At 34.3% G+C, this 17,569-nt stretch overlaps 1 protein-coding gene across 1 annotated transcript; it reads left to right on the top strand.

Moving 5' to 3' along the window:
• Positions 1–16,114: 16,114 nt before the first annotated feature.
• Positions 16,115–17,023, top strand: LOC306667577 (taste receptor type 2 member 2-like; the record flags this gene model as incomplete). The annotated part of the gene is made up of 1 exon (XM_079150266.1): positions 16,115–17,023. The coding sequence occupies one exon, from the start codon at positions 16,115–16,117 to the stop codon at positions 17,021–17,023; it is 909 nt and encodes a 302-aa protein (XP_079006392.1).
• Between the last annotated feature and the right edge of the window lie 546 nt (positions 17,024–17,569).

Genomic DNA, 17,569 nt, shown 5'->3' with positions numbered 1-17,569 from the left:
GGCTGAAGCCAAATGACCTTCTCTGAAAGATCACAGCTTTACTTTCACTGTATTAACTGGTGAAATTGATCATAAACCTGCCCAGACTCAAGGGAAGGGACATGGACCTCCACCTCTCAATGAGAACAAAGTCAAAAAATTACTTTCTGTGTTTAGAAATATCACAGTAGAGTAAGACACAACTATAATTCAGAGTTGTAGCTGAGAGAGCTGTTTTTCATCCTATTCCACTATGAGAGCACACATGACTCTTACATTTAGTATGTGAAAATATTTATAAATTTCTCTAATAAAATTGAGTGCCGCAGTAGGAAAGAAATTTTAGAGACATTTGAAGAGTAAACATTTGGAATGTGTTTCCCTATCCTGCTACAAATGACAATTAAAATGACTGAAAACTTTCTTTGTGCCAGGTAATTTGTAGTATTCATAAGATTTGAAAACATTCTAGAAAAGCATATTGGGGATATTCTGCTATAGAATGAGTCAGATATAACATGTATTGATTTTTAGAGATGTTCATTATAGAGCAAGTGAAAAAGAAAGTCTTACAGATATATATATATATTATATACATATGTATACATACATACATATGTATGTTTCAGTTGTAAATGAGAATGTGTTTGTCATCTAAAGTATTAATTTAGAAAAATATTTGTAGAAATACTTATCAAATTATTGAGTGCTAGAATTGATATCTTAAGGAGTTTGTTCTGGGGAAGAGCATTTTAATTTTGTTGAAGCCAACATCTCGTCATATAGCTAATTGTTATATAGCTCGGTGTTATATTGCATATGCATTTCTTCTGCAGTAATGAAACAAATGAATATCTTAATTTTTGGAGGGAAAGGAATTGAACCAAAAGAAAACTGAGATTAGAAAATACAAAACAAAGTCAGAAGCCTAATTAGAGAGAGGTAAATGACTTAGTGTAAGAAGAGCTGGTGAGACCCAAAAGAAGAAATGTCAGATTCCACTTGTGCCGCTGTGAAATGTTACCCTGTTCTCTGAGAAGTTGACTGGGAGGACTCATGGTGAAGGGTCCACATGCAGAGGAGTCCACTCAGGCAAAGACATGGAGAAGGGAAGAGACTGAATAATAAGAAAACTTAATATTTCTTAGTTCTACAGGTGTGCAGGGTTAGTACTGGGCTAGAGAATGGCAGGTGAAGAACTGGCAGGCAAGAATGCACTCCATGTGGAAAGTCTTTGCATTTGAAACATTATTCTGTTTTCTTTTTATTCCAACATTTTTCCCTTTTGCCCACTCAGATTTTTGTTTTGCAATCTACTCTGTGTTCATTGCATCAAAAAGAATTCTTAAGGCTTAAGTAGATTGAGAATCTTTTAGCATTTGCACAAGTTGATGAGAGAATTTAGTGGATTCTGATTCAGAAGAAACACCTGTATTCTGTGGAGGCAGGGGAACCTTGGCACTTCTATATTCCATGTCCCCCCATTTTTTTTTTTTCATGTGACCAGTGAGGGGACAGGAGGGTGGCACTGGGTGCAGAAAGAACATGGAGCAGAGAGCAGATAGGCCATGCTGTCGGCCTCATCCCAATGGCAAGGTAAGTAAATGCTTCATGACTGATAATTATTTTTGTGTTAACATATTTCTTTATCTTTCCAAATCACAAAATTAAGAGTGGCATTTTATTTGCCTCAGACAACTCTATCATTCTGATAAAATTACAGCCAGTCCTCCATATCTGTAATTTCCACATCCTCAGATGCAACAAAGTGTTTATAAAGAAATTGCATCTTTACTGAACATATACAGAGTCTTTGGGGGAATTATTCTATAAGCAATGCAGTATACTAGTTATATACTAGTTATATAGCATTTGTATGAAGTATTAGAAATTAAAGATGATTTAAATAGGTTATATTCAAACACTATTAGGCTATTTTATATAAAGGACTGGAACATCTACAGATTGTGACGTTCGTGGGGTTCCTGGAACCAATCTCCCACAGATACCAGAGGGATGACTGCCTTAAAAACTCTCCAGTTTTCACTCAAAAATATCCTGGTTTGAGTCATTATAATTAGTCATTCTAATTATAATCAGTGTATATCAAAAATGTTTGCCAGGCATGGTGGCATGTACTTGTAGTTTCGATAACTTGGGAGGCTAAAGAGGAGGATCACAAGTTTGAGACCAGCCTGTCTCAAAATCTTTCAGAATGTTTAAAAGGAGCTGGGGAATGTAGTTCAGTGGCAGAATACCTCTGGGTTCAATCCCCAGTACGACCAAAAGGAAAAGAAAATGTTTTCTTCTTATTTAGGTTAAGAAGACCTATGAAAACTTTTGTAATTTAATGTTTTTTCTTTGATACTGAATGACTCTTATAACCTATTATGTTGTGTTTAACAGTTTAAGAGATTATTAGAAGCCCAAAACCCTACAAGGCCATTGGTAAGGTTTGGAAATAAAATTTGGAAGTAAAATTTCTGAGTATTAGCAAAGTAGAAAATTATACATCAGAACTATTATTTTGTACTTAAATATTTTCACTTGGATTTTAGCCTAGCGTATTAAGTGGCCATGCATGCTAATTAAACTAATAGAATAGTTAGAAACAACTTCAGTATACATCACTTACTGCATAAGCACCAAAATACCAACAGAACTAACTTCTAAATACCTGTTAGTAATATGACTAAGTGGCTTGTAAGGAAAAAAGTAGGTAAATTCTAAGTCACATATTAAGATATAAATAGTATTGTTATATATATCTAATGCATTTTATCTCTTTTTAAATGATACCAGCTCCTGTTACACAATATATGTTGATAGCACTTGAGTTTTTTTAAGGTGGAAAAGCTTCCCTTTGGGGAAATTATGACCAATTCTGGCCTCCTGGGATGGAGGCAGTGCTTCTTTTGTATTATGGGGAGGAATAACATAATACAAAAGGTCCTTTTAGTAGCAATTGTTACTTCTTGTTCCTATGGAATTACACCACAGTGCACTATCCCAAAGCAGTTGTTTCAGACTAAGTGACAAGTACTCAATCAAGTACAAGGACAGATCATGGGTTTTGGTCAGTTTTTTCACTGCTGTGACCAAAAGACCTGACAAGAACAATTTTAAGTAGAAAATGTTTATTTGGAGGTTCGTGGTTTCAGAGGTCTCAGTCCATAGAAGGCCAGCTCCATTCTTTAGGGTTTGAGGTGAGAGTAAACATCATGGCACAAGAACATGATGGAGGAAAACAGCTTAAGACACTACCAGGAAGCAGACAGAGCTCTGCTCAACACAGACAAAATACATATATACATATACCCCCAGGGACCCACCTCCTCTAGCCACACCCTACCTGCCTTCAGTAACCACTCAATTAATTCCTCTCAGAAATATTAATTCACTGATTGGGTTAAGGCTCTTATACCACACACATTTTACCTCTAAACCTTCTTGCATTGTCTCAAACATGAGCTTTTGGAGGACATCTCACATCCAAACCATAACATCATGGTCATTTTTCCTCAGAGAGATAGCCTTGCTGTGGGTTTTTCTCAAATTCTATCAGAGACCATCTTCTTCCCAGTCCAAATTTGAAAAAAATGATAAGTGGACTGGACATGAAACTGCATGCAATTTGGAATGGGCTGCTTGTGCTGCACAATTTGTATGTATAAGTGTGTACATGTAAGTCAGACTTAGCTAAATGTTTTCCCAAATACTAAGTCTCCCCAGAGTCATAGATCCAGATTCTTCCCTGCAGTGGTGGTGGTAGAAGTGAAATGGATATGTTTTCACTGTCAAGAAAATTAGGACGGATTTAAGTATGAGATGGGAAATGAGCTTTAGCCTTAAGAGGTAAGCATTTACTTCCTCCTTGGAGAGATGGAAGCACTTGGGGCCAGATGATGAGGTGAGAAAATGCCTGCAGCATCCAGTGGTGAATGAACTAACTTGTCCCACATGGACTTGTCATTGAAGGACCAATATAAGCTGCAATTCACCCTCCATGTTACACTTCTGTTTTAACTCAAAAATGTCAAGAAATTCTAGGTGTTTAAAAAGTCACAGCCTGTTCTCCATTGTGCTGGGGCAATGTGAGCGCACATGTCTTGCTTGTATACCAAGGCCCAAGAGGGCATTTTCAGTGGTCCCCATAGGAAAGGAATTGCTAGGGGCATTGTTTTAGACTGCACACGTGGTAACTACCTGGAAAACTGAAAATGCTGGGAGCATGCTTAGGGCTGGTTTCTATTAGTCAGACTAGTGGGTTTTAGTGCTATAGTAATTATAGTATAAATAAGTACCCATGTTTTATAAGCTTAGACTAGAGTGCCTGGAGATGAAAGGGTTACAAGTATTCTAATAATGCATTTTCACACCATTTCTTAAAAATGTTCAACTAAAAAAGTTCATCCTGGGAAGATATCTGAATTTGTGCCTTTATTTTACATATGAGAAAACAGGGACTTGGAAAACCAAAAGTACTTGTCAAAGATATACCACAAGTAGTATGTGTAAGAGATGAAATCTGTTGAAAGATTGATAACAACCAACATCTCGAGAATGGTTTAAGCTCGTTTAAGCTTCATGGAGGAAGAGAGCTAATTTTAAAGTGTAATGAACTTTCATATGAAATGTTAAATTATTTTAGAATAACTTATAAAATAAGGTAATGTTTAAGTTTATATTAAATTTTAAAAAATTCTAAAGGGAAAAAAGATACACCATAAGCAAACATAAAGAGCCTCAAATTCTTGAATTTTGGTCAGTAAATCCCATATGCATTCTACAAGGAAGCATCCATTTTTGTATTCTACCTAGGACTCCATATACTTCCTCTGCAGCTTTATTAAATATTCCATGCATTTTTAATTTTCTTCCCTCATTTATTTACCAGACTGCTATTACATAAAACACAAAGTCAGCTCTCCTATTGTCCTCTGGTCCTGCATCTCTTCACTTACTGGCAGATCTCAGTTCTGTTCAGATCTCTCCAGAGAAATGAGGGGCATCAAATCTGTGGAGCTAGCCAAAGACTTTTCTTAACATTCTCATATACAAGCAAAATGATGGAGCCTGTATTGTTCATTTCATAAGAAATAAGTTAGAAATTCCTAGTCATTTGGATCCTCTTCCAGTCCCTAATTCCTTTTGGTTTGTCCCTCAAAGTCTCAGCCCTGCACATTTCCCCTCTTTCCTAGCATTTCCCCTGAGAAAACAAGTTCCTCTTGCTATAGCAAAATCCCCTCTTCCTAAAGGTGTGAAATCCGGGCAAGTAAGGCCTTCAGAGCTTCCTTGTATCTAATGCAATCTTACAAAGAACAGAGAGAAGCTCTCCAAGGGGGTTTGCTCACCAACACTTACAAGAAGGAAGTGTTTCTTCCTCTAAGTGCCTAAGAAGTACCTCCCTGTGAGAAAACATTATCGTGTGTGGGGAGAGAGAAGACCAAGGGGGTGGAGCCAGAGGTGGCTCTTTTGTGTGGGAAGATTGCATTGTAGAGACTTCCAGCACTGTGAGGTCTGCAGTGTTTAACCCCAATCATCCCTCACTGATTTCCACAGAAGATCCACATGACCAAGGAGGGATCAAACAAAAAATGAGGAGAGGAAGATGCCAGAGGTAATTAATTAACTGTCTCTCCACAGAATACTCAAGATATTTAAGAAAGTCTGCAAGGAGCAGGCTGTGCTTCCCTCAAAAGAAAATGTGCCCTGTAAGTTTGAATCTTTAGTATATATCATATGATTCTGCTTGACTTAGTCTAGTTTTTTTCATGCATTTTAAAACTAAAGTCGTAAAGAATTAATTATTTAGGAAATTCTAGGGCCTGGCATGTAGTAAATACTCAATAATATAAATTTAAAATTAATTCAAAACTGTGTTAATGAAACTAAGATTATCTTTACCCTCTCTGTGTTTTAACCAAGTTCTTTAAAAATAATAACTTTAAAAAAAGCCATATTTTTGATGTAAAAAATTAAGAATTATTTGAAAAGTCACCAATAGTCCTATACATAAGATGACTGTGATGATTTGTTTGTTTTAGTGATGAGGGATTTAAATAAAGGAAAAAGAAACCTATTCCATGAAGGCCGATTTTGGTGACAACCATCAGGCATCAAGTTAGGAGGTCAGAAGGAGAAGGACATGAGACAGCGTCTTCATCTTCCCTAAAAATCCACCAACCAACATTCTTCTTTGTATAATTCTCAAATTAGGGGCAAAATGAGGCTTTACAAGTCTAAAGTTTACGTTCTCTGGACCTGCCGTATAAAAAAATATAAAATCAATACAAAAGTGAATATTAAAATGTTAAAAATCACAAGATATTATGTTTTGAAAAGCTATAAATGCCATACCACAAATATAACAAAATGTACATTTTTATTCATAACTCTTTCACACACAGTTATAATACTTTTTTCTACACTTTTTGTGACTTTTTGAGTTTACATAACAATAGTATGATAACATTTTTATGAAAAGAAAAGGAAGATAATTCCCTCTTCTAATACGGGTGGTAGGAAGAATTTATTAATAAGAATTCAGAAAAAAAATACTTCAGTTTTGCAGCTAATCGTTAATGCTATCATGTCAATTTTTATGTCTGTTGTTTCCTTCATTTATAAGCTATAAAGATTTGGACAAATGTCCAGAGACTGGTTTGGGAGTATGTATTTTTCAAGACCATTTTTCTTTCTTCTCCGTTATACATAGACTTCTAATGTCTGATGCAGTTTGGACATGTTCAGAGTGTTAAGCCCCTGGCTGACATTCTGTAACATGAAACCCACCTGACTGGTTGATGATAAGAAAGCCAGTCCTACATCAAAGACGGTTCCGATGACAAAACTGCCCAGGGAAGAAACTGAAAATGACACAAAGACTTCAGATTAAAAGCAACCTCAGTGTATCCCCCTACTTGACTTCCTGTTAGCCTAATTTAAATCTGGAAAATGCCTGCAGTGGTCCAGTCATATTATACTTCCCAAGAAAGGAAGCAAAGAGAGCAAGACTGCATTAATGGATTCACACACAAAATATGTCTGCAAGTGTTACAAAAGTATATGTTCACAGGCACTTCTATGGTCCTTGCAAGGACTAGGAAGCCCACAGTCAGAGGTCTCAATCTTTGTATTTTATCAGCTCTCTAATAAATCCACCTCTGCCCTAAGAGTTGTGTTTTGGCTTACTAAAAGCTATACCCCTGAAATTTCTTCCTCACTCAAAGTTAATAACGCTTCGTGATGTGGACAGGGCTGTGAGGCTCAGTGCAACCACGTATACTTGTTGAGTGGATCTGTTTCAAGACCAAACTTATTTCAGTACATCAGTGAATTGAGCTAATAAATTCAGTAATGGATTTAAACAATGGTAATGTGTTGGTATCATTATGTCAAAGAAGAACAAATAGTTAATTCACCCATGTTAATGTTTCCTTATGTTTATATGAATTTTAAATGTTTAAATGTTTAAATGTATATTTTCATAAAGGACTATGGCTATTAACTAGATTCACTGTCACCAACAAAAATCCAGATAATGCATGTAAATATGGATTAGTAAAAGACCCATCATCTCACTTATTACATAGGACAAACCTGCATTTACCTACAGTATGTTGAGTCAATGTTTAAGCAGACACAGCAGGAACTAAACCCACCCCCATGTAAATAGGTGTCATTCTGTATATACAAACTACCTCTTTAACAAGATGAAGATTAGGTAAGTGGAAATGAAAACCATAGTGCACTACTTTAGCTTTATAAATATGTCATTCAACTTACCTTTAGACTTAAAAACTGGTAATCATCTTTATTACATACATCCAGATTAGAAAACGATATTATGACTTAGTTACTAAAGTTAAAATAATTTTCTAGTATGAGTTATGGAAGAAGAAATAATAAAATGATTAATTATAAAAATATTTATATCTGAATGATTATCATTGAAAAAAGTTTAAGTGGTAAGAAAAATCTGTATATTTTCCTATTGGTGTTTTAAAGTATAAGATTCTGTTTCAAATAAAAGATACAGAAAATAAGGAAAATGAGAATATTTATAAATAAAGAGATACAATAAACACTTTGATTTTTAAGTGACAACCAATAATGTGTTGTTAAACAAGATCAATAATTGTAGACCAGTAACATGTTAGTTGAACCTGGGGGTGGGGTCTCAGAATTCCACTTTAACTGAGGGAATGATAAATCAGCTGTCACACTGCTTTTTAAACATAGAACAGTTAATGTTCTGAACCCATATTATATGACACTAGAAACCTGGTTTTTCCAACCAAATGGTGGACATGATGTGTCCTGGATGACTTCCTGTGGAAAAAATGGCTTGAGAAGGAATTCCACAGGAACCAGGGCTGAACATTCACAAGTGATTCCTTTTTGAAGCAAAGACTTTCTTAAACAACAAAAGAAATGCTGTAAGCCCATCTTATCAACTAACACTCACTTAGAGTCTCACCAACTTGTTTGAAATTAAAAGGATCCTTGAAATTAATCATACAATATTTCAACCAAAGGAGTTTGGGTTGACCCATCACTAATTTTGGCTCCAAATTTCACTGAACTCATTATTGGTAATTTTGAAAAGGATAAATCCCATAGGTAGATGATCAAGGATCAAGGATCTTTTTATCACCATCTCCAACATTCAAAAATGTCAGTTGTATTAAAAGTTATTTTTATGACCTCTCCATATGATGTGTGTGTGTGTGTGTGTGTGTGTGTATAAATGAGTGAACCAAAGTGGTTCACTTTTTTTCATATATATATATATGTATACATATTGTATACATATATGTATATGTATATACTTTTTCTACGGACTAGGATCTTCATCAGTTATCTACAATTCAGGAATTGACATCATAATCTATAAAACCTCCAAAATTATAATTTTGTTAGGGAAAAAACTGCTTTTAAAAGGAGGTGGTCCACAGTGTTCATCAGATTCTCAAGAGTCTGTGGCCATACCTGTATATAAAACTGTAAAGAAGCAGCCATGCCTATGAGACCAGTCACCTTTAATCTACAGAGAAGCTAGAATCTATGAAAACGGTTGGAGCCCAAGAAGATCTCATTTGAATGTCTGTCTCCACATGAGTTCTATGTGGCATCATTACTTGTTTCATTCAAGAGCTATTTCCCTTTCTACGTTGGGAACATGTACATGGATGAATAATCTTCATCTTAGTGCTTTTGAAAATTGCTAAAGTCTAAGACTATGTACTTTTCTTTTAGTTCCAAATAATTGTGGGACAAAGAGCTGTAATTTTTGTTCAAAGCAAATGAAAAGATGTCCCAAAGTGGTTCACTCATTTTTTAAAACTTAATATAAGAGACTTCTTAAAAAATAAGAAAAGACACTGCTTTGGCCTCTTGCAGTGTGTGAGCTATTGCAGGAGAGGAGTTGCATAAATGCATGGCCCCTCTTCATTTTGTTCATTTGACTTTCCATCCCTCTGCTTTCTTACCCACTTCTGAAAATGGCTTTAATTGGATTTTCAGTCCCTTTATGACATCTTAATTGTTGACATTAAAACTGTTAAAAGCTGACAGTTGAGAAACCACCAATATACGCAGGCAGGGTATGATTCCTAGAAATTCATTTTAACCAGGAAAACTTCCTGTGCAATATTGTAATTTTCCTAAATGAGGGGTGTAATGACCTTCATTTTGTGTTGGTTCCTTTTCCCTTTGTTAGCCATTCCTAAACATGTAAGACACCTTCTTTATGTTTGTGCTTGGCTTCCAAGTAATTTTGGCAGAAGATCTAGAGTTATAACATACTTAGCTTCTTAAGAAAATTAAAATGTATATTTTTGTTGAGAACTCCAGAATTCATTTTTGCAAATAAATTATAATGTACTGAATTCAGAATACAAAGATAGAATAATCATCTTGTTTATGAACAACCAAGTCCTTCTGTGCACTAGTAATATCACCCTTAACAGGTGGTATGGTTATCCAGTTACCCATTTCAGAATAAGGTAAAATTTGTTTGAGATTAAAAAACAAAACCAGAGCTCTTAAAGAGCTATTGACCATATTATAAATTTTTAAAAAGTTATCTCAGCAAAGAGGGAGGTATCTACAGGAAAATAATGGATATTTTAAGGAATTTAACAGTAACACAGTATTTCAAGATAGTTTGAAGTTATGTTTAGATGATAATCTTGTCCTTCATAAAATATTTGAACCAAGAAGAAACCAATACAAGGCAGTTTTATTGAGAGGGGGAAAAAGCATGTCTGTTTTCCTTTTGTCATAATGAACAATGTATTATTTTAATACCGTGAAATTCTCTGATCTCTGCTACATGAGAGGCCTAAGTAAAACCATTGAAGTAGCCAAGGCATTTTATAACTTCTTGGTAATGTGTTTATCCACTAACTCACTACTTGGAATGAGGAGGAGATATGTAGATGACTATATTCTACAAATTCCTAAGAATGACATGTTTTAGAAGACCAGACATAAAGAACTTCCATACCTTTGTAATAGCAAAGTCTAGAGAAAAGCAAGAGTAAATTTGTAAATTTAAAAATATAAAGATTTTTAACACAGGTTTTGTTGTGTGTATTAGATATTGATCTCAGTTTCTAGTCATATATACATAGCCCCCTACCAATATTCTCATTCTATCATTTTGATTGACTCTCAGCATCATTCACTATTCTTAGCTGAATCTCTTCCATGCACCAGATTTCCATTATACTTTGAGCTACATCTACAGAAAGTGTATTAAAAGTTATCAAAACAGCAGGAGTGTAGTTCAGTGGTAGAACGTATGCTAGGCATGGTCCAAGCCCTGGTTTTGATCCTCAGCAACAACACACATACACACACAAAAAAATATTTTTTAAAGCTAAGCACAAAATATAAATTAAGGAGTTCCTATTAGAATTAATTTTACAAATGATATAAAAAGTTCATCTTCCCTGAAGTAAATATAATGACTTTTACTTACATCTATACAATTATTTGCCTTTCTGATTAGGAAACTGTTAAAAACACAAGGAAGCTCTTATACCTTCTCAATGTAAAATAACAACAACAACAAAAACCAAAAGATAAAAATGCAGGCTGGACTGGGAATGTGGCTTAGTGGTAAAGCCCTTGCCTAGCATGCCCAAGGCCCTGAATTCAATCTCTGACACTGCAAAAAATGAATGAATGAATGAAAATAAAAGTAAAATAAATAAATAAAGCAGGCAGTGGATATAGAGAGATGATTCACAGAACAAAAATTTAAGTGGGTAAGACATGTCTACAAAACCTAAATAACATTTGTAATAAAAATGCAAATAAAAATTAAATACCATTTTCCCTGTCAAATTAGAAAATATGCTTAGAAGATTAAGCAAAGTGCTGCCAGATACACAGTAAAACAGGAACTCTCATATTCTGCTGATGGAATATAAATTGCTACAATTTCTCTGGAAACAATGTAGCAATATATATTGTGAATATTATATATTTTAATTCATTCCTACATCCCATTCTAAGGAAATAATCAGAAATACATGTCACTTGTGGGCAAAGATGTTCTATTTATTACCAATTAAATAACAAAAAATTGTCAACAACTCAAATATCTAACTAATTTAGAATATGAAGCCTGTAATTGTATGACTACATTATGAAACTTTATATACCTATTGGAGATAAGGTTTTGGTAGAATACAATACAATAAAAAACAATATAGTGAAAAGAGAAAGCTGCTGTATCAGTGATTCATGTAGTCTATTCATAAGCTCCATCCATATACACATGCAGCCTCTTTTATAGTGAGTATATAATGATTAAGACAACTGAATTCTTTTTCAAAATAGACACAATATAGAATTATTGAAAGGTTATGCAATTATGATTATAGAACTAGACTTATCATTAATCTATATTTAATAAAAATTTAACAATAATTGAGTTATCTTCTTAGAATTATAATTAACTTGGATTGAAATTTTTAGTTTTCACTTGGTATGTTGACAGGTAAAAAAATTAATTTTTATAATTTTAATTTTATGTCTTTTTTTCAGGATATAACCCTATGAATACAAGATAAATAAGGATATGATTTTGACTGCTTGAATTATGAGTCAATGATCAATCTGTTTAAATTCTCCTTCCCTCAACCATATGTTTGATATTTTTCTAGACACTTGGGGAGAAAACCCAGCAACTAATTTGAACACTTCATCTTCAAGTTCAAAATCCACAGAAACAACCTATTATAATCCTGAAATAAAGTCGAAATAAAAGAAAACTACAGAACATAAACAGAAACAAAGGTATATTGAAGAATTTCAAAATGCCTTTTCTCCAGTGACTGGAGTCTGGTCTTAGCAAGGAGACAGTAAACTGAATGAATGCTACCAGTGTGCAAGCAGGGGCTCCTTAAGACCATGTAGACTCCTCCTTTTATTTCCTGTGTGTACTAATAACAAGAAAGAATGCAATTGAAATTGTGAGTTACTACTTTACAGAAACCTAAAAAAGTGTTCTAAGTATTTTCATAGTATTAAACTATCCTGTGGATTAAGTTGGACAAATAAATATTCAGTCTCTAATGCAGATTCTCTTTGCCAAACCTCAACAGCAAAGCTAGGGTGGTGGGAAAATTGCTAACAAAAATGTGTACAACTAAAAGAATGAAAGTAGCTTCAATCTTCTTTAGCAATCTACAAAGCACCTGGCCTAATCACCGGCACTGACATGAAGTAGAAATTCAATGAACTTGTTTTAAAAATTTAAATATTGGTGCAGTTATACCCAAAAAGAAACCAAATGAGCAGCTCTCTGTCCATGGGCAATGGCTGGTTATAATATCAATATTTAAAGTACCTTCTAATTTTCCAACTAGTTTATGACTATCCTCTTAGAATCAGAGGACTGTTAATGCATTAATCAATAAACAAAAACAAAAACGAAGGACTGCATTATGTTAGTTCTTTTTTTAAATTTTTACAGACTGAATTTTGATTCATTGTACACAAATGGGGAACATCATTTCATTTCTATGGTTGTGCACGATGTAGATTCACACCATTCGTGTAATCATACGTGTACATAGGGTAATGATGTCTGTCTCATTCCACCATTTTTCACACCCCTCAAGAAATGTGTGAGCATTTAGAAAATCATACTATCAATAGGAGGTGACTCAACTGAAATTAGTTTAACAAAGTATAAATATTCAGTGCCTCCTAGTAGAAATTATTTTCTTAAAAAAGGACTCTATTGTTTTAGTAAAACTTTCAAATATTGCTTAATTTGAAAACCATCTCTCTCCATTTAGTTATTCCATTTTCCTAATCTCTAACAAGCCTATGAATTAGTAATGTTAAGACTGTCTTGCTGAATATGAACTTTTCCTACTTCTGAGAAAGAGCTCTTCACTAAAATTCTACTTCCAAAATAGGATTCAACAGGGTAAATGCAAATTAGGGCCCATATGACAGGAAAATCACAAATGCAAATACAAACTAAATTTTAGCTTAATGTCAATTATACTTTTAGAATAGTTCTTGCAAAAGTCAAGCTTTCTCTTCAATTAAATGGTGCATTAGAGAGGCAAATCAGAGACAGAATCCTGGATTTTAGAATGAAATGAGCAATGGATGAATTCAAATGTCAGAGCAGAATCACGTAGCCCAGAGTCCATTTGGCTAATTGCACTGGTATGAATGTGACAAATGAAAGATGGTTTGAAACGAGTTCAGTCCCAGATTTTAAAGAACTTGGACCTATCTTATAAATTATGTATTTATCTAAGAAGCAAAATTTTTAAAAATTCTTTAAAAGTATGTCCATAGCATACCTGCATTCTGAGGTTGGTATAAAATTGAAATTTTAACAATAAAATATTTTTTGTAAAATAGGTTTGGCAGAAAATTCATCTTAACTGCAATGTGTTAAAATTGGTTTTGCTAACAAGTTTCCATATATTGATCCATTTTTAAAAAATTCTAGTTAATCATGAAAAATTGGGAGAAGAGACCATAAATTTAAGAAAATGGAAAGTGAGGAAGATAATATATTGACTTTTATACTTACATCCTGGTTATTATGGTGAACATTCTCAAAATATAGAAGGATCCCCATTATGTATGTATGTATGTATGTATTAATATACATATTAATGTATATTTTTAAAAATAGCTTTTAACAATGTAATAAAATGGAATTGATATCTGTCATAATAAAAATATTATCAGAATTCTCAGCAGACATTCCAAGATTTTTAATCTAATATCACATAATTAATAATTTGGCCTGTACATGTTATCTAGCTGGTTATGAGTATCTCAAATTGCTGTCCCTCATTTACTCAAGCACCTTTAACTCAGCAAGATTATTTAGAGAAATGTATTCATAATAAAATATTGATGAAAACAGAATTTTTGAAAAACGGAAGCCTGAGATTAATTGGATTTTTAGTTTAACAAAGAGCCAGAATTCTGTACAGGTCTACAATATTTGAGAACTTAATCACTGGACCTTTTAAATACAAACATTTAATATATATAACCGAGTCTCAGATAGGTAACTCAAGATGGGTCCTGAGCTGTAAACAGTCTGAGTGCTATGTATCTTTCCTTCACTCCACCGACATGACACTGTCTAGAATTTGGAACTGAGATGAAGTTTCTTAATGTGCACCTTGAAGCAGGACTGTCTTCAGGAGGCCAGGGGACATGGCAAATAACTATTTTCAGGACAAAGTTACAATTTAGAGACAGGAAAGACCAAGACCTAAAACCAGAGGCAAAATGAAAACAAGAATCATTATGTGGGTCATCAAACCAGAATTTTAGAAGAGAGAGATATAGGATCAGTCTGGCTGTAGTTTGGACAGTTGTGGTGTGTGACAGATGGGTGGGGGAGTGACGAAGCTGTCTGTAGCATTTGCTTTCATCGACTGGTAGATTTCAATTCATAGGATACCATGAGGAGCTCTGAAAACCAGGATCAGCATGGACAGAGGGTGGAAAATTCAGTTATTTCGTTTTTTCCTCTTTTTAATTCTCTTTCAACCTTATTTTTTACCCTCCTATTGAAAGTGTTTCTTTACAGAATTATGTTTTTCACTTGTTATGGTAAGCACATCACAGGCCAGGCATTTAATAATGTTAATAGTAGCTAATATTCATTGAGTACTTAGAAACGACCCAGCTATGAAACCAAACACTTTGAGCATTATATTTTATTTTATTATGTAATAATAGTTTATTTACATTTTTACATCTGATTTAAATAAAGTTAAGTTCATCAAGCTTATGTGAATACTTCTTTTGAATATAAGGAGGAACTTTAACATGATAATTTCACCCTCTGCTGTTGATCAAGAGTTTCTGTGCAATCTACCTTGTGAAACAATGCTCAGCAACAGCATAAGCTAATACAAGACTGTGGATCAATTATGTACTACTTCCATAACTCTGACTTGCTAATTATAAGGTCAACAGTCAACTATGCAACAGTGAAAACATGATATACTTAGGTTAAAATAGTATTCAGGTTTTAAAAAGAAAAAAGCTGTATTCCAGAAACAGACATTCAAGTATGAAGAGAAAATTACTTCTGGTGAGGGTGGAGCATAGAGAGGAGAAAAATGTATTAAAGTGTCTCAGAAGTACTATAGTTAACAACTACAATTGGGAAAGAACCACTTTGGAGATTGGCTATTTGGATAACAGGAAATAAGCTTCTGTCCTGAGGATATGTCATATGGCATTAGGAAAAAAAAAAATGGCAGTAACTTAAATGAATCATACTTATAATCAGATTATTTTTTTCAAAACTGAATAACAGTGAGAATGGAATAGTGCATATATGGCAATTTTTTCTATGTATGTAATTAGAAGACCTAACCATCATTCAAATGTTTGAATTTGCATTCCCACAGTTTCATGTGAAGAGCACCAGATTCAAAAAGTAGTCTCTCTGATTTTCTTCCTTATGAGAAAAGCAAGCGTGAGACTCTAGCTATGATCCAGGAATTGACAGAAGATCAGATTTCTCAGAACTCTATGTTCCTGTGTGCAAGATCATCAAGAGAAGGTATTTAAGATCATCCACAGGGAAACACTAAGATTCATCTTAGGAAACATGGCCTTTTCTTTGTCAGTTACTCTTCATATGATCCTCATGTCAACGGAGTTCTTCATAGGGATTATAGTGAATGGATTTCTTATAATCATGAGCTGCAATGACTTGATCAAAAGCAGAAAGCTAATACTATTACAAATCCTCTTACTGTGTATAGGAATATCTAGATTTGGTCTGCAGTTGATCTTAATAGTACAAAGTTTGTACTCTGTGTTCTTTCCACTTGCTTATCAGGCAAATATTTATGGGGCAAAGATGATGTTCTTTTGGATGTTTTTTAGTTCTATCAGTCTCTGGTTTGCCACTGGCCTTTCTATATTTTACTGCCTCAAGATTGCAACCTTCACTAATTCCTGTTTTCTTTGGCTGAAATTCAGGATTTCAACGCTCATTCTCTGGCTGCTCCTGGGCAGCTTGCTGGCCTCTTTGAGCACTGCGGCGATATGTACTAAAGTAGAATTACCTAAAATTGACTATGCTGACTTCTTCACAAACACCACACTAAAGAGTGCTACAGCCAAGATACAAAACAACAATGAGTTGCTTCTTGTCAACTTGGCATTAATCCTCCCTCTATCCATATTCGTGATGTGCACTTCAATGTTATTCATCTCTCTTTACAAGCACACTCACCGGATACAAAACGGACCTCATGGTTTTCCCAATGCCAGGAGGGAAGCCCATATAAATGCATTAAGAACAGTGACATCTTTCTTTTGCTTCTTTATTTCTTATTTTGCTGCCTTCATGACAAATATGACATTTAAGATTCCTTACAGAAGTCAGCAATTCTTTGTGTTGAAGGACATAATGGCAGCATACCCTGCCGGTCATTCAGTTATAATCATCCTGAGTAACTCTAAGCTCCAGCAATTGTTCAGGAGAATTCTCTGTCTCAAAAAGAAATGATGAAGACAAGGACAAACATGAAATTAAATATTTTTCCTAGACATGGACCTAGAGGACTTACTTGTGTTTTATGTGCTTCCTATCCCCTTCTCTCTGGCAATTTCCTGCCCCCAAATCACCCCAGGGGATACCAATTGTGAGACACTAATTCTGATATTTGATGGATAGAATATTTCTTCTTCCAGGGCTTATGTATTTCAAAATATTGTGATGGTAACACATGTTAGTAACTAGCGCTTGCAGTGGAGTACCAGTTATGTTTTAGAAACAAGAAAAAAGTTCTATGACTTTATTTGGTTATTCACTGTTTTATTTTATCTGTCTTTAGGTCATTGGGGGGTCTTCTGTGTGAGATAAGGAAAAGCAACTTGGTATAGTTCAAAACTTGAAGCAATAGAGTAATTTGGTTGTCTGGGGATACTTAATTATTTTTCAAAGTTCATTAGTAAAAGGCAAACACAGGTTGGAAGAGTATGCCACAGTCATGCACCAGCTATACTGGGTAAGATCTGCTTCTGATTTCAGGTGGGGAGATCGTAAGGTGCA

The sequence above is a fragment of the Sciurus vulgaris genome, assembly GCF_902686455.1.
Source record: "Sciurus vulgaris genome assembly, chromosome: 8".
NCBI classification, from domain to species: Eukaryota; Metazoa; Chordata; class Mammalia; order Rodentia; family Sciuridae; genus Sciurus; species Sciurus vulgaris.
Note: the sequence above shows the minus strand (reverse complement) of the source record. Positions and strands in the feature narration are given on the sequence as shown.